Source organism: Podarcis raffonei, chromosome 11 (genome assembly GCF_027172205.1).
Source record: "Podarcis raffonei isolate rPodRaf1 chromosome 11, rPodRaf1.pri, whole genome shotgun sequence".
Lineage (NCBI taxonomy): Eukaryota > Metazoa > Chordata > Lepidosauria > Squamata > Lacertidae > Podarcis > Podarcis raffonei.
In genome coordinates this window covers 22,146,948-22,164,727 of record NC_070612.1, presented here as the reverse complement: position 1 = coordinate 22,164,727, position 17,780 = coordinate 22,146,948, and the positions used below count along the sequence as shown (strand labels likewise).

General features: G+C 44.9%; 1 protein-coding gene across 2 annotated transcripts in view; it reads right to left on the bottom strand.

Annotated features, from left to right (window-relative positions):
- Nucleotides 1-228: 228 nt before the first annotated feature.
- FST (follistatin) overlaps nt 229-17,780 on the bottom strand; it is an 18,913-nt gene continuing 1,361 nt past the window's right edge. Inside the window, exons 2-6 of one of the 2 annotated variants that reach the window (XM_053408372.1) lie at nt 16,546-16,737; nt 13,438-13,656; nt 11,091-11,315; nt 2,359-2,589; nt 229-1,559 (exon numbers count right to left, since the gene is read on the bottom strand). In XM_053408372.1, the coding sequence (XP_053264347.1) occupies nt 1,486-1,559; nt 2,359-2,589; nt 11,091-11,315; nt 13,438-13,656; nt 16,546-16,737 (941 nt within the window). In that variant the 3' untranslated portion in view covers nt 229-1,485. The other variant, XM_053408373.1, reaches the window with a different exon arrangement.

Below are 17,780 nucleotides of genomic sequence, written 5' to 3'. Positions count from 1 at the left end.
ATTGTTTTTAATACTCAATTGGGAGCTGCCCAGAGTGGCTGGGGAAACTCAGCCAGATGGGCGGGGTATAAATAATAAATTATTATTATTATTAACCTCATGGTCTTCCATTCAGACGCTGCCCAGGGCTATACGTGTTTAGTTTTAAGTTGACAGGCCTTCAGACAATATCAATGCAATAACAACCTGCATTTGCAAACTTGGTGCCCTCCAGCTGTTTCGGACTGCAACACCCATCCCTCCCAGCCAGCAAAGCTAATGGTGAGGGATGATGGGAATTGTAGTTCAACACCTGAAGGGTACCAAGTTGGGAAGCCAGCTCTGAAACTTACTCCCTCCACATTCAAAAAGCCTTGGTGGTGGTGGGGAAGAACCACATTAAGCAACCAATAACTGAAGCCAATGTATTATAGGGAAAAGAAATCCATTTTTTTATTTTTTTCACTCATAATTTATTTACAAATACACATTATAACTTTTATATACATTGCACATTTACATGGTAGAAAAGTACAAAACTATATATTTAAATGAATTTATATTTAACTCGCCATGTTTGAAAATATAAAATTGCCTCAGAAAAAAAAAGTATTATGAAAAGCAAGAAACTTGAACTGATAAAGCTTTGATATAATATTCTGTGAACACTTTGAATGAGAAATGAAAAGGACTTTTAATAGTGGAACTGCAGGACTATCTTACAGGAAACATCAAATAAAACGTTGATGCATGTGACAATGTATTTTTTTCCCCAATAAAAAATTATGCTCTCATTACATTTAGCCATATAGCTATTAACGGCCTTCATAATCCGATCTTTGGGTTTGGATTCTCATAGTACAGTAGAAATGTCCAGTACACTGAGATCACCTCAATAACATGAATCAATCAGAAGAACATAACCAAGGGATAACCAAGGGGAAGAGGTTTCCTTAAAGACTGCCTCATTGCACCCCGAATCTATAGTTAAGTCAGTTTACAGCGCCTTTTGGTCAGTCAAGATTCCTTGTAAACAAATACCCGAGGGATTGTGGATGTATGTACAGAACCGGCAAGGAAATGCAATAAATAAAAATGTAACAGGAAACTGACATGCAAAGTTTTGTTAAAGTGGAAAAGAGTTAACACTGGCAGAAACAAGGCTATGAAGAGTTGTGACGGGGATGGGGGGGATAAGCTCTAAGGAATGGATTTATAGTTTACAAGAAAAAAAGAAGAAGCTTTACTATACAGGCAAGAGACCTCACAATAAATAACACTGTTCATCCCATAACGATTAAATTTCTTCCAAAAAAAAAAAAGGTGTACAGTCAATCGGACATTTTTTTATGTATAAATTATAAAACATGACACAGTATAAATAAATGTCTACAAGATTCAACTATATGTATACTTTTTTCTTCCCCAAATAAATAAGCATACATTTATGTACAGTATGGACATTGTATTTCTTGCCCAATGGCTGTTCCAAAAGTGATGGAAGTTTTACCACTGATTGGAAGATAAGCTGTAGTCCTGGTCGTCGTCTTCTTCGTCTTCGTCAAGATCTTCATTAATGGCTAGATAGGAGAATACAGGGGAGCTGTTGTTTAAACACGGACAACAACAGCGCAGAAGCAGCTCAGAGCATGTTTTCAAAGCCCCCTGCATAGCCGTGATAGAGAGTTGCATTTTTACTCTTTTTTTGTTTTGTTTTTTTAAGCGTGGCTTGTAGTGAGATGCGCTTTGGCATCTGCTGTTACGCAATAAAGTTTTTGTGTGCATGTGTGTGTGTGTTACATAATCTATGAAGTCATAACTGCAGCAAGTTCTGAAGACTCAATGGCTCAGGTTTTATTGGCAGATTCCTGAAATTAGATAAAAAGTGCTCTTGTGTTCTAGGTTTTTTAAACTGCTTTTTTATTTTTATTTTTTTGAGTCCTTCATTCAGAGGCAACTGCAAGGAGACAGCAGCCCACGTGGTTAAGTGTTAAGCTAGGGGGGTCGCGGGAGGGAGTGGGGAGGGAGGGTGCGATTAGATTGTAGCCAAGTGTTAATAAAGCAAACAGCAAAGCACACTGAAGCAAACGATATTAAGAGAGGGCAGGAAATCGCCCGAAAGATGCATTTAAAGGCAGCCCTCTGATGTTAAGCAGACCCCTTTCCTACAATGAGAAAAGGCTCCCCAAAATGTCCGCTGTTGGCTATCTGTTATGCCTTACGAACCACAAGATGTCTGTATAATATATAAATCTTCCTGCATAAGATCTCTCTCATGTTCCCTTTCACGTTTAATAAGGGTGTCAGTCTTCCCTAAACTGGGGGCTGTTTTGCCTTCAGAAGATAACCGTTCCTGGGAAGGTTAAAAATCTCACTTACAGTTGCAAGATCCTGGGTGCTTTACTTCCAAAAGCACACCCAGTGAACACGCTGCCTCCTTCATAGCACATTCGCTTGGATAAGTGGTGTTATCGCTGGCACAAACAGATTCATCCGATTTGCTTTCGGGACAGAGCTCGTCGCAGAGGGCACACCGGCCTCTGCCCACTTTTAAATCCCACAAACATTTCTTCCCGGTGCTGCATTGGATGTCTTCGCAAGATTTGGCCTCTACAAGAGATTTTCATTTTTAAAAAAAAGAAAAAGAGGGGAAGGGGAAAGAGGTTGACGTTTGCTTGCTTGCTTGTTTTTTTTAAAAAAAAGAACAAAAGCAAAGTAACTGTGAAATTATATTCTGACAATTTCTGCAGGGTCACAAAGACAATTCCAAAAAACAACAACCCTGTGACTGCCCAACAGGAGGCAGTGAAGCTGGAGGTTTGGAGAGAAGCTAGGACTTAAAATTGAGTTTTACTTGTCTCCTGGTTTTCTGATGGAGGGTGGGGCTCTGGCTGAAAGTTTTAGCTAGAAGAGGGAGAGTTTCAGCTAAAGGCACTGGAGGCTGTGAGTGCAATCTCAGAGAGGTTTCCTTATCCAACACTCTCAATCAGCAGAGGCTGATGCCCCTTAGGACTGGCAGGGAGGCCAACAGTAGATGCAACCAGAGTCAACGGCAGGTAGAACAAGAGACAATGATAGGCAGGGCCAAATAATTCTGGTTTTGCCCCCATCCTCCTCCCTACTGTATTCTGCAAGTGCAAAGAGATGGAGGAGGAAGAGGAATCTGACTGCTAGTGCCACTCTCTGGACTGATTATTAGGAGGTGGGGGCTGACAGAGGACAGACTAAGATTGGTAAGGCAGAGCTCCATTCATCCTAGCAGACCAGCCTCCAATGCTGTCTGCTCTGGCTAGGTAGAGAGACAGGGTCACGATGCTGGTGGCTGAGAGGCATAGCAGTGAGGTGATGGATGACAGAGCTGTGTGGGCTACCCAGCCTGCCCTGCACCCCATAAGCTATACTGCTATCCTCCTGTTTGGTGCAGAATCCTGTTCCTTCTCCTGTTTTGAAACAAGATTCATTTGCTAGCCTGATCTACTTTCTGAACATGGAAGGTTGAGGAGTGCCATCTGTTCCTTTGCTGGCCTTAGGATTGTTTTACTCTACTTGCCTTTGGGTGTAATGGCTCAAGCTGAAACCCTTGCCATGGCCAAATCCTATAAATCTGATTTATCGGCAACAGCCACCACAGAAAGTGCCAGCCCTTAAAATTGTGTTGTCTGGGGTGAAGGACAAGGTGGTGACACTTCTCTACTCCACACACAGAAACCAACTGTGCTGGTGGTTGAATCTTACTTCCACACTAAGGACGGGATAATACTCTTCACCACACCTAGAGAGGCCAGGAAAGGCTGTGTGGCAACACAAGGGAATGGCTGCAGAGCTCAGGAGGAACTCTGGGTGGCTGCTGCTTCTACCCACCAGCATCTGCTGCCTGAGGCGGGTTCCTCACTTTGCCTAGTGGTAGGGCTGGGCCTGACTATAGGAAAGCACTAGGGGTGAGTGTCAGCTCTCTGTGTGGGCTGGATAACAAGGTGAATCAGAGTGATTCAGGAGTCTTTCCCTCCCATGCTGAAGTGCCACATCAAAAAGAAAGACAGACCCGCCCACTCAGGATTATGGACAAAAATGAATCCCTTTTATGTCCCTCACAAAAAAACCCCACTTGGATCAATTTATCCACAATTTGACAGGCATAATCCACTCTGGAAGGACTACTGTGCCTACAAACTTCATCCACTCTGGCCAAAATAAGGGAAAAGTTTTAGCAAATGTTAGATTCCCCATTACAAGTGAATGAAGAAACACAGAGTTGTTTTAGACACAGTGCCTGGGAACTAGAAACACAACCCAAAGCAGAGAGAATTCAGAGTGACCTTGAAAGGAACCAGGGTTTTAAAAAGGCAGAGATTCAAGGTGAATTTTTAGGCCCATTCCCTATGAATAAAAGAAAACGCACATGACTGCCCTCAAAATGGCCCTAGGTTGCCTGATAAAGGGGGTGTTGGTGACACACATTTGCCACTGAGATCCGTAAGCATAAGCATACTCTCTAGGGAGCAAATCCCATGGAACCCTGGAGGACTTAGAAGTGGGCTATGTGGCTCTTGTGTCATACTGATCTTCCAGGTCAGAGGTAGTGGCCTACTGCCAATGTAACAGCTTCCACGTGAGCTGCTGAGCCAACTCTGGGCACAGGGACAGCTCCCAGTGCTGGCACAATGTTATAAACTAGTAATTGCTGCTGGCCCCAAGACCCCTGTGCTTGATCTTTGAGACCAAAGATCAGAATAGGATTTTTAAGGGAAAGGCATGCGAGGAGGGAGGGAGGGAGGGAGGGCGGGAGAAGCATCTTGCTTTCTAGGGCTCAATTAGTCCTCTATTTTTATAAACAGTGGCAGACCCAGCCGCAATGGTCACACTGAATGACTAGCTCTGCATTCTCAGAAGGGTCAGATAATGTAGCAAACCACTTATGACACCAGAAGGAGTTGCAAAATCAGCTCGTGTTACAGCAAGGAGCCCAAACAAGCTCAAAGTTTTGTCTCCCAATCTAGGTGTTAGGTTAGCACGGCAAAGCAAGGAGAGATTGCGTGATCAGAAACCTCTCTGCCTTGAACGGTTACTGTATTCATTTTGCCTATGTTTGAATTTGCGTAGAAATGTCACAGGCTGTACATTTTGCAAGTCAAGGTCTTTTAGCTTCAATGTTTACAGCCAACTGAGGAAAACATTTCATGCAATCAGTACAATGGCTTGTGGTGCATGAACACTAATACCAGGCTAAATTTATTTACCTTGAAGGATCCACTGCAGTCTTTATTGTTTTAGCATGGAGTGTATAGTGTATGTGACTGTATAGGGCAGTGGTGAGGCAGGCCAGGGGGAGAGCTGCTGTTAAAAAAAGTTAAAAATCTAAGATCTTGGCCACATGCAAAGTGCTTTTTAGATTGTAGCTGTTGCCTTTCTTTCTGTCCATAAATTCAGTAGAAGATATATAATTTGCAGCTGATTATCAAATTAGTAAATTATATAGGGAATCACATCAGCCGTTGGCTTCAGTTGTACAACCTTCAGCTGAAACTTGTATTATCTTCTTTCTTGGATGCTATGGCTATTTTGCACGCTAACATGGCTGCACCATTATTCCCCCACTCCTGTGGGAGATCTAGTTTCCCCCATGCTGTGTATAGCACTGTGGAAATTGCATTTCTCAATGGTCCAGGCGTAAGAGAGGTGAATATGAAAGAAAGTCCCCTTGTTTTGTTCATCTCCTGTAGTTCCCCAGTTGACCTCCTGATTTGCTTGTGCAGTGTTTATATAGCTTCGTGTTAATTGTTCCTTCATCCCACAATTTCAGTGTACTTCCCTGTCACTTTCCTAACTGCAGAAAGTCTGTTGATATTTTTTTTAAGTGGATTTGTTACACTAGGGCCACAGAGCACTTCAATCTTCTTTAATTGTGCTAACCTAAATGTCCAATATATGCTTTAATCCCTTGACCAAACATAAATGGAAGGATGTAGGGTTGCCATGTGTAAAAAACTGAAAAGCTTTTTTTTGGAAAAAAATATTTGCCAAAAAAACCCACATTTCTGATATGGACTGCCATATGCCTGGGTTTTCCTAGACATATTGACTGATTTCCCAAAATGCCACCTGGATGCCATTTTTGATGGACGTATTCCAGACATACGGCAGCCCTAGAAAGATGAGAATGCAAGTGGGTAGTGGGGGAGAATGACTGGAAAGCTGAGGGAGGGACCAGAAGCTGCCATGCTCTCAGTGGTATCATCAGGGAGACAACAGGCTCAGCTTATTTTTTCTGAATTTGTTTTTTCCAAGCCCAGCACCATGCAAGACCAGGCTTGGTAGTGATGGCTCCCTGTCACTAATTTTGACACTGGCAGATATCACCAATTGGCTGATTTCCCCAGGTATGTTCAAATAGGGTTCTGCATTTTTCACTTGTAGAAATCACAGACTTAAAATATGAAGTTCTTTGCTTTTTATCATCCATTGTAAATGCTCACAAGTGATGCATTCTGGACTAAAATGTGCTTTTAATAGCACTTAGGAAAGCTACCTGGTTGGCAGAGCAGGACAGAGTCCTTTAATGTAAGGGAATGTAAGTACAAAGGAGCTATTGAGGTGTAGTGTCTATAGAGTGCTAGATTTAAATAAGTTAAACATACATTCAGAACCCTGCTCAGCTGTGATGCACACCACTTGATCTTGGGGGAAAAGACACAGGATATGTTGCTAATCTAATGTCTGACCCCCACAAATGACAGATGAGGTGGTAAAACTTTGCCAGGACAATGCCTCTTGAGACTGTATATATGAGCTCAAATGGATGAATGCAAAAAAAAAGAAGAGAGCTCCCTGCAAAAATCCCTAGAAAAATAGAGTGCCAGGAAAAAAGCTAAGCTAGAAGTTCTCTTTTTGATCTACTTTTCTACTACATTTATTTATTTATTGTATGGAGAAGCATGTGATCATGTAAGTCCATAGCTGCAATCTGAATTGGTACAGCACTGAGAGTTTAACATGCTATCCACTGTTTCTGAGAACGAGGTTAAAAAGCCCTTTCTCCAAAAGCTTGCCCTTTTTGGAGAAAGGGGAGAGCTCAACTTTAATAAATGATCTGAACTCCCATGTTTCCCCAATAGGACAGAGTTATAAAGGTTAATGAGAAAGTTTCTGGAAGATGGAGAGCATCTCTTCTGTGGAAACAGGCAAAAGCCATCTCCTATCACATGCAACCCCACCCCTCTACAGTGGTACCTCGGGTTACAGATGCTTCAGGTTACAGACTCCGCTAACCCAGAAATAGTACCTCGGGTTAAGAACTTTGCTTCAGGATGAGAACAGAAATTGCCAGCCGGCGGTGCGGCGGCAGCAGGAAGCCCCATTAGCTAAAGTGGTACCTCAGGTTAAGAACAGTTTCAGGTTAAGAACGGACCTCCAGGACGAATTAAGTTCATAACCCGAGGTACCACTGTATCTTCAAGTTCCATACTGGAATCAGCAGGGAACTGGGTTTTGTAGAAAAATTATTGCGTTAACTAGGGCTAAAAGTATTAACTGCTTTTGACTGTATTTCTGCCTGTGACGAAAGTCTCAATTCTGGGGGGTACTCCTTGCAAAAAGGTTTGTTTCAGTTGCCCTCACTTATCCTGACCCTTAGCTGCCATCTGTGATACGAATCTGACTGACTTTGCAAAGTTGTAATGATATCTCATTACTTAATTCCTCAGTGGGTACGGTGATCTATGAAGAAGGTGCAAGAAGTTGAAGCAAGAGGGGAAATGGCAGAGATATAGCAGCCAGGTAAATGGAATTAGAAAAGTGGATTTTCTGTAGAAATTTCCATGCCACTGAAAGGCTAGTCTTGACCAAAAAGTAGAGAAAAACTGGTGCGCCCCTTGCGCAACACATTCCATTCCTCATCTTCCACACCAAAACCACAGCAGAAGAAAATGCTAAAAGTTCCAAAATTACTTAAAAACCAAGTAGGAATGTATTCCTGGAATCCAGAAATCCAGGTTTTAGTTCAATAAAACTTTCTATTTAATTCAGCTGACAATTACTGAGGACAAATCTTTGGCCCACCTCCCATTGGAACCCCAAATACATGAGGATACCAGATCTTTGAAGATGTTTTCAGACCACATGGCTTCAGTGTTGAAGTCAACTGGATTCCAATAGAAACAACTGCCTGAACAACAATTCATGGGGAATATTATTTTACATGGACCGAAAATAGCTTTTCTCCCTTAAAAAATCTAGATCTCTCACAGGAATGGGGAAATAACAGTTTGTAGTGAAGCCATGTAGCGTGCATAGCCATAGCATCAGAGAAAGAAGGGATGAGAAAAACCTTTCTCCAGCCTTGGCGTACTGAGTGATAGGATGGAAGGGAGAACTGAAGGTCTTCTTGGACTCAGGTTAAAATCTGAACCGGAGAAGAAATTTGGGGCTCATAATACCAGCCTCATATTGTAGTTACCCAAATTTGCGTTTTTGGGCTCACAATACTAGTCTCCTATTGGAGTTACCCAAATCTGCATTTTCCAAGTCTGGAATTATGAATTTCAGCACCAGCCCAACTCCTGAGTCTCTCCCCTTGCTGTCACTTAAACTGCCATCTGCTCCTCTTCTGTTGCAAAGAAATTGTATTAGAATGATTATGGTTGCCGGATGAAGGAGAAATTTTAGGGGATTATTATTACCTGATAGTTTAATTGATTAACAGTGCAACACTATAGATGTCTACTTGTCACCACCACATCCAAATACTAGTTGGAGCAGCTCATAGATCGTGGGGGCAGGGGACCTCAGGGGATGCACAGGGCTTTGGATCCAATGGCTCTAAAGCAGGTGGCTCCCCATAATGGAAAGCCCTATTTTAGGGCTTCGTGAGCTTTTGCGCCCACTTGGGCATAGCACAGACCCTCCAAGAGTCCCTATTTCCCAAGGACGTCCCTGATTTAGAGAAGCCACCCCAGTTTTCTGATTTGATCCCAGAATGTCCCACTTTCCCCTAGGATGTCCCTATTTTCATTGGAGAAATATTGGAGGTTATGGAGTTATCTGACCCTCGAGCTGTTTGAAGGCAGTCCTGTACAGTCTTATCTTGTTTTGCGACTGGGTTCTGTTCTGGAGCCCCGGCCGCTAGCCGAAAAGGACGCAGGGCAAAGTGCCGTGTCTGCACATGCGCGCTTCCGGGTTTGCCGCGGACGTTTGCTGGAATGGACGCTAGATGAGGCGGACGTTCGCAGAGGTATTACTGTATAAGGAAGGGTTTTTTAATGTTTAATGTTTTATTGTGTTTTTTTATATATGCTGGGAGCTGCCTAGAGTGGCTGGAGCAACACAGTAAGATGTGTGGGGTATAAATAGTAATATATATATATATAATTATGGAATGGGACTTCCCTAATTTCATTGGAGAAATGTTGGGGGGTATGATAGCATGGGACCTCTGCCACAGTGGAGCCACCCCATACTAGTGGTGCAGAGGCCAGCATGGAGGAATCCATGCAGCTTCCTAACATCTCAAGTCATTGACATGGAGTATATGTATTAGGGTTGTCCCATCAATTGATGTACATTTTCCCATGAGAGGAAAAAAGCCACAGCAGTTCTTAAGAGGGAAGCATGCTGAAATTTGGTTTGACTGATGTACACATGTATTGAAGCTGGCAGAATTTTGTAAGAGGCATTTCCTTTTCACATAGGAGAGAATGCCTCTTGCAAGATGATACTTTCTATCTGCAGTGTTAATAGCTATGGCTATTACAAATAATTTTCAAGTTGACCTCAGGGCACCTTTTTAGTCAATATAATTGTTTAAAATAGATTCACCAAACATTTTAGCAACTAAATCAGGTGTGGAGAACTTGAGGTTCCAACATCGTTGAACTCCAATTCTCATCAGCCCCAACCTACACAGCCAACATTTAGCAATGATGGAATCTTTAGTCAGCAGGTTCCTCACCCCTGATCTAAACCTTGCCATCTTAATTGTAACAGAAATGTAGTTTAAGGACAGGCAAAGGTGGTTTGAAAAAAGATTCCTGTCACAGAATCATCAGGTAGCCTTGATCAAGTCTCTATCTCACACCCTCTTTCTCTCACAGCCTTTAGTTCTTTAACTTTAAAATGTAAATCATACCTCACAGAATCATTGTGGGGGCCAGTGTGTGTAATGTAAATGAATATATATTTGCCTTGCTAACTTATGCTACCTATTTCTGAGGGGCACAGATACCCTGAAAGCAGCCTCTCTCCACTCTGGAGGGTTCCTCTGGCTTACAGGTTGCCCAAATCCAGGTGTCTCATCCAGCCAATATTGAATAGACACTCTCTGACACTAGCTGTTGTATGGCGCTCATTGCCCTTCTTGTTAAGGCGACTGATGGAAGCTATCTGGCTCCCAATAGGGTAGCCCCAGAACCATTGGCCGCTCCACACATTGGTAAACTTCCCCGTGAGACAAGAGGATGCAGAATGGGGATTACAGTAACAGTAAATGGTAATATTTAAAGTTTATAGAGCACCTTTTGAGTGTTCAAAGTCCTACATTCCTGCACTGTGGTTCTATAAAACAGTATTTGCATCACTGTTCAGTAGATACAGTTGGCCATCACTCATCTGAGGGGAACTCAGAAAACCTACCAAGATAACTGGTGGAGAGCCCACACAGAAGAGGTTCTGTGGGCAGGAAGGGGTGTGTGTGTGTCCTCAGATGGGGGACAATCTATTTAAAATGACTTGAAGAGGAGAACTGGTCAGGGTAAAGGTAAAACACAGGATCATAGAAAGTGGCTTATGCCAAGTATTTGTCTACACTGACAGACAGCCGTTCTCCAGGAATCGAAACTGGGTTTTCTCCCAGCCCTGCCTGGAGATGGCAGGGATTCAATCTTCTGCAAGCAGAACAGATGCTCTAGCACTGAGCCAAGGTCCTTCCATAAACACTCCTTCCACCTGCCAGTTCTCTCCTGTGGCTGCCTCTCCACTAGACACCGAGCAGGGAGCCCTGTGTTTCCCTCACAATATCTGGTTCCACCCATGAGGCACAGATCCCAAGTTGGATGGTGTAGCCTCCTTCATTCAGGCCTCTCGGGTGCATGGTACTACCCTCCCCAGAGCATGGTACTTACTGATACATTTTCCTTCGTAGGCTAGACCGATGGATCTTCCGAGCAGGCAGGTCGCTTTCCTCAGATGACAAGCGCTTGCATATGTGATCCCGTCGTTCCCACAGAGATACTGTTCAGGGGAGGTAGGCTCTGGGCAAATCCGATTGCATGTCACACAGTTGGCGTTATTGTTTTGATCGACCACACAGGTGGAGCTGCCAGGGCACAAAACATCCCTACAGGTTTCTGAAAGAATAGACAGGGAGAACGACCTGTTAGCAACAACACGAGCCACCTTCACCACCAAGCAGCCTAGAATAACATGTGGCACCAACAACAACCATTGAAAAGTTGTTTATTAGCTTTTTATGTTAAATGGAAATGAACACAGTGAAGAGATAGCCACTCTGTCTCAGTGGTGGGGAGTCTCTGGTCCATTTCTGGCTAATTAGGCCTGTTTTCCCCAAACTATTCTGGCTCACCTGCTCCACCCTACAAATATATCTGTCTATCCCACACATCAGGGCTTGTGAAGTGTGAGCAGGCAAAAACAAGCCAGACTGCTTAGTCTTCATCCAGTGGGCTCCCACTTCCAGTTTTTGAAGTCGCATATGCATGGTGTTCGTTGCAATCCAGGTGAATCCTCTAGTTTCTTGAGGTAAACTGCTGTTTTTCTCAAACCAGCTTACAACAATAATAGTAATTTGTTACTTATACCCCACTCATCCAACTGGGCTGCCCCAGCCACTCTGGAGAGCTTCCAACAGAATATAAAATTCTGTTGCAGGACTGCCTTCAAATGTATTTAGCAGGTTGTGTAGTTGTTTATCTCCTTGACATCTGATGGGAGGGTGCCACTGCCGAGAAGGCCCTCTGCCTGGTTCCCTGTAACTTCACTTCTCGCAGTGAGGGAACCACCAGAAGGCCCTCAGAGCTGGGCCTCAGTGTCAAGGCTGAACAGTGGGGGTGGAGATGCTCCTTCAGGTACACAGAGCCAAAGCAGTTTAGGGCTTTAAACATCAGCACCAACATTTTAAATTGTGCTAGGAAACATACTGGGAGCCAATGTAGATATTTCAGGACCAGAGTTATATAGCCCCGCAGCTGCTCCCAGTTCCCTGCCTGGCGGCCACATTCTGGATAAGTTATGAGTTTCTGAGTCACCTTCAAAGACAGCCCCATGTAGAGCTTCAATATGATTAGCCGCATTTACTTCATACTTAAGAAGGATGTGTATGTGTGAGACAGCCACCACACATGAAGCAGATGACAGCTGCAAGAGCAGGAATTCCAGGTGGAGAAGGTTGCAAAGCCATGCGCATCCAGGCGAAGACACATCTGCCTCCTGTCTGGTGTGAACAACACCATGCAAATGTGAATTGAAACACAGCGGGGTGGGGGTGGGGCAGGGAATGAACTTGCTGTGTTTTAAGTCTCCCTTATCTGTGGTGGCAAAAGGGACATAAGGATCCGGCCCATTGGCCCGATCCAGTTCCCTACCCCTGCTTGGTTTACTAGCCACAACATGGATAGCACTGATGTTTTTAAAACTTGAAGTAGGTGTCACATCCTCTGCATCCCGGTGCCCCTTGTGGTGAACCCTTGCCAAGAGGGCACATCATCATCATCATCATCATCATCATCATCATCATCATCTATATTTATATGGATCCCTACTGAGAAGAGCCATAAAAAAGCTACTGTATCAAAATGAATTATTGTGAAAATAAGAAATATTTAGGCAGGGAGGGGTGCCTGCCAAATTTTGTTCTCGCCCGGGATGCCATGATACCAATATCCACCCCTGTTATGTGGATGAGTGTGACACTGTGAATGTTTTGTTGTGGAAAAAGTAACAGCTCCCAGCACATGGAAACAACTAGGGCATCATGGGACAGGATCAGCTTTAACTATTCTCCAGGATTATTCTTGCTTTTTAATTGCACATATGTTTTAATTGTACATATGTTAATTGTTTTTTGGTTGGGGGGAGAGTAATTTTCAAGTGGCATTCCCCACCTACAGCCTGAAGAGGAACACTTGAGCCAACCGCCTGAGGACTCTACCACCTCATTCCGTTACACATGGGTAGGACAGGCTTCTAGGCACCCTTAACAAACTACAGTTCCCAGGATTCTTTTTCCATTTTTAGAGGGGAAGCCATATGCTTTAAATGTATGGCGTGTACACAGTCCTTACTGGAGGAACTTGAGTTAGAATCCACAAAGGACTTTTCTGCACTGGTATCTCCTGTGTTATATACCATGATAAGTAGTATACCGGGAGCACCAGCAACTTCTGATTTTCCAGATATACCTTCTCCCCCACCAGCATTGCAACCCAGAGAACAGATAAGTTGCAAACTTACTTTTGCATCTGCCCTGGTACTGGACTTCAAGCTCAGGCTGCTCTTTACACCTGGCTTTCAGAAGGGCACACTCATTCTTGTAGGTTTTCCCATCCAAGCCACACACTGGGCCCTTCCATGTGATATTAGAGCAATCTGGAGCACAGACACACCGAGGTTTGTTCTTCTTGTTCATTTTGCATTTCTTCCCAGGCCCACAGTCCACATTCTCACAGGTTTCTAAAGAGGAAACGGGAAAGGGAGCAGGGCAGTGTTGGGGGTGGGTGGGAAAAAAACCCAGAGACATTGCTTTAATTAAATACCCAGAGTCCTCACCACAGCTTCACAAACAACCACAGGCTGACCCAGAATACAAGGAAGGTTATCCCCTCTCCCCTCGCCATAGCAAAAGGCCATAAAATAAAAACACAGGATCTTCCCATTTGCTGAGCTGGATGCTTTCAACGTGACGCACAAGTCCGTATCCACTCCACTCCTTCCCAAATGCCCCTTATTCTGGTGCTATAGGCACAAAATAATGTGCACTCCCCAGTTATTATTCTTGCAATAGCAAGAATTGGGCAGTAGCAACAGACATTAGAGCCCGCCCCCCATTGAAAGGGTGGGCCATGCTATCCTTTTAATCATCTGACGGCATGCCAAAGGGGCTAATCTCCAACGAGAAACTGCATGCGCAGGACGTGCAAGTGAGATGCATGTCAAAGATTGCTTCTTTGAGGAAATCTGCCTCAGCTCCTCCCTTTCTCCAGTCCGTTAGAATCATAGAATTGTAGAGGATCATCTGCTCCAACCCACTGCAATGCAATCTTTTGCCCAACATGGGGCTCAAACCCTGAGATGAGGGGTCTCATGCTCTACTGACTGAGCTATGCAGTATCTTCTCTGCTCATCCAGCACTCCTAACCTGTTGGGTTTTGTTCTCTACCCTCTTTCATTGGGGAGGTCATTTAAGTTACAGACAGCCCAAGGTTGCACGTGCCTCTCTGAAAAGCCCTGGCTGCGATCCATTTCTTTTAAAAATTATTATTATTATTCTAGAATAATCCTGCCCAAGATACTTGGGTAAGTGAGTTGCTGCTACACCTTAAAAGGTAAAGGGACCCCTGACCATTAGGTCCAGTCGTGGCTGGCTCTGGGGTTGTGGCGCTCATCTCGCTTTACTGGCTGAGGGAGCCGGCGTACAGCTTCCGGGTCATGTGGCCAGCATGACTAAGCCGCTTCTGGCGAACCAGAGCAGCGCACAGAAATGCCGTTTACCTTCTCGCTGGAGTGGTACCTATTTATCTACTTGCACTTTGACGTGCTTTCGAACTGCTAGGTTGGCAGGAGCAGGGACCGAGCAACGGGAGCTCACTCTGTCGCGGGGATTCAAACCACTGACCTTCTGATCGGCAAGTCCTAGGCTCTGTGGTTTAAGCCACAGCCCCACCCGCGTCCCCTGCTACACCTTAGTTCTTTATAAAACAGCCTTCGCCATCCTGGTACCCTCCTTATGTTTTGGACTACAATGCCCATCTGCCCCGGCCAGTGCTGGAAAACACCTGGAAGGCACCAGGTGAGCAAAAGTTGCTATGGAGCTTTGCACACTGTTGCCACTAAAAGAAAGTCCGTAGTGGTTGCCGCCTTCCTCTTTCATGCTCACTCACACACCATGTTCCCCGATGTAACCAGAGCTCAACTTGAGTCTTCATCACAGTATGCTTTGGACTCCAGTGGTCAGTAAGAGGAACAGGGGTGTTGTTGTTGTTCCTGGCAGGGCCCCGTGGCCATAATAGCCATGTGGCAAAAAGCTTCTCCCAGCATGAAGATGAATTGGCTGGGAAAGGGTGGCCTGCCAAACTTCTGCTTGTTGTGCAGCTGTTAGAGGCACAGGGGGAACTGCTGGCAAGCCTACCTGCAGACTCTGGTATGAAGAGCACATGCAGAATTTATTTCTGCATAACTCTAGCTGCCCCTAAACACATCTAGAATTAGCTCAAGGCAGTCTTAGAGCCACAGGAACTCTCCTTCAAAAATAAAATAAAATAGCCACGTCTATTATAAGGAGAAGCTGTTACGGTCAATGCATTTATTTTCTTGTAGAGAAGGAGACACTGGATGGCAGACTGTCTAGAGACACCAACCTGAGATCTGGAAGCCCTCTCTGTTACTGTAGGGCTCTTGCTAGTCAACAAACGGCAAGGCAAATGCACTCTGTACCAGCTCAGGCAAAGGTAAAGGGACCCCTGACCATTAGGTCCAGTTGAGACCGACTCTGGGGTTGCGGCGCTCATCTCGCTTTATTGGCTGAGGGAGCCAGTGTACAGCTTCTGGGTCATGTGGCCAGCATGACTAAGCCGCTTCTGGCAAACCAGAGCAGCACACGGAAATGCCGTTTACCTTCCCGCCAGAGTGGTACCTATTTATCTACTTGCACTTTGACGTGCTTTCGAACTGCTAGGTTGGCAGGAGCAGGGACCGAGCAACAGGAGCTCACCACGTCATGGGGTTCGAACCGCCGACCTTCTGATCGACAAGTCCTAGGCTCTGTGGTTTAACCCACAGCGCCAGCCGCGTCCCTTACCAGCTCAGGGACACTTTAATATCTTCTGCCTTGCTACATGTATCACATGGTTAGTTAGTTATTCAGCATATAACCCGCCCTTCACCAGATGATCTCAGGGTGGAAAAGGATTGAGCCCACGGCACTGAAAACAGATGCCTGGGCTCTGAGCCTTGGCACAAATTACGAAGCTGTGGTGGGTGGGGTGAGAAGTCTCCACCTTCCTAGGAAGGGGCGGCAACTCAGTTTTAGAGCTTTCTATGCAGAAGAACTCAAGCACAACCTCTGACTGCTTCAGGGATAAGAAGAGTTCTCAGGTTGCAGGACTGGGGAAAATGTTCTGCCTGTGTGACCTTGGAGAGAGAAGCACTGCTGGTCAGAGCAAACACTACTGGTCAGTGTGGACCAATGGTGTCTGACTCCGCACTGTGCAACTTAACAGATTCATTCACATGTTACACTGGACACAGGTACAAAGCTGTCACACAACTCATTGAATGCAACATGTGAACACCCCTGGCGAAGAAATGCAGTCCTTTCCTATTTTTATTTTTAGAGGCCCCCACCTTTGCAAGGGATACAGTTCGGGGCACCCCCGCTGAAAATCATCCACTTGAAAAGCACGTGATCGCTGACGTCCTCCTCGGTCCAAGAAGTGGTAAGCCTGCCGGTTTTACAGCACTCCTCCTTGCTGAGACCATTTTTGTAGAGGACCTGGCAGCGGCCGTTCCTGGCTTGCCGGAGCCAGCAATTCCCAGCTGCATTCAGAAAGAGAGAGGGAGAGAGAGAGAGAGAGACCCAGCCATATCAATGTCAGTTACCAGTGACCCAGACACAACACGTGCGGCTTTCATTGACTTTTACTAGACTGTTTACTTTTTATTTGTCCGGTTTCATAACCTGAAGCTTCTCCTCTGGACCAAATGGAAGCGCTATTCCAATAACCTGATCAAGCCAATTTGACGTCTTACTTTTCCATATGGAGAAAGCGCTGTAGCTTTGGAGGGGAGTGTGGCGTGTAGGGTAGGGTGGGGGCCCGAAAAGACTTGATTGCACGTGGCAAGGGTGCGAAATAGATCTCAGGAATTATTATTATTATTATTAATTTTTTTTTTAAAAAAAGGAAGGAGAAGATCATAAGAAAAAAATGACGCTTATTATCTCCCCCTCATTTGTCCATCCCACACTCCACCCCCTTGCTTAATTCATACATAAAAGTTGGCGCGCACACAACCGACGGGGAAATTTCACTACAGTCTTTCCCGTTCCTCCACCCAAAGTATAGGATTTGGCAACGGTGGTAGCAGCGATGATAAAACCGTAGTCTTTCGAAATCATCAAACTTTGCTGATTTCATCAATAGAAGAACTAGATGGCTTGTAGTGGAGGAGTGAGAGACCGAAGGGTGCACGCGTACTGCTAAGCGCAGGAGGAGGGAAGCGGAGAAGAATCGGATTAAGCTACACAAGTTTACACGGGTTTACTAGAGAAAAACAATTGGGGGAACATACGCGCGCACAAACACACGGTTACCCACAACAACAACCTTGCGGCTGTCTGCTGCTGCTGCTTCTGGATCCGAACCAAGAACACTGATTAGACCTGTCGCTCCATTCTCTGAGATTGAAGAATTGGGGGGAGGGGGGGCAGTCCCTCGTGAACCACCAATGTGACTCCTCCAAACACCCAGTGGCAATCGATTCTGCTTCTTTATCCATATGGGAATTTTGCCAGAGCAAAGAATTCAGAAGGAAATCACACACACACACACACACACACACGCCTAACGTGGTCCCAAGCA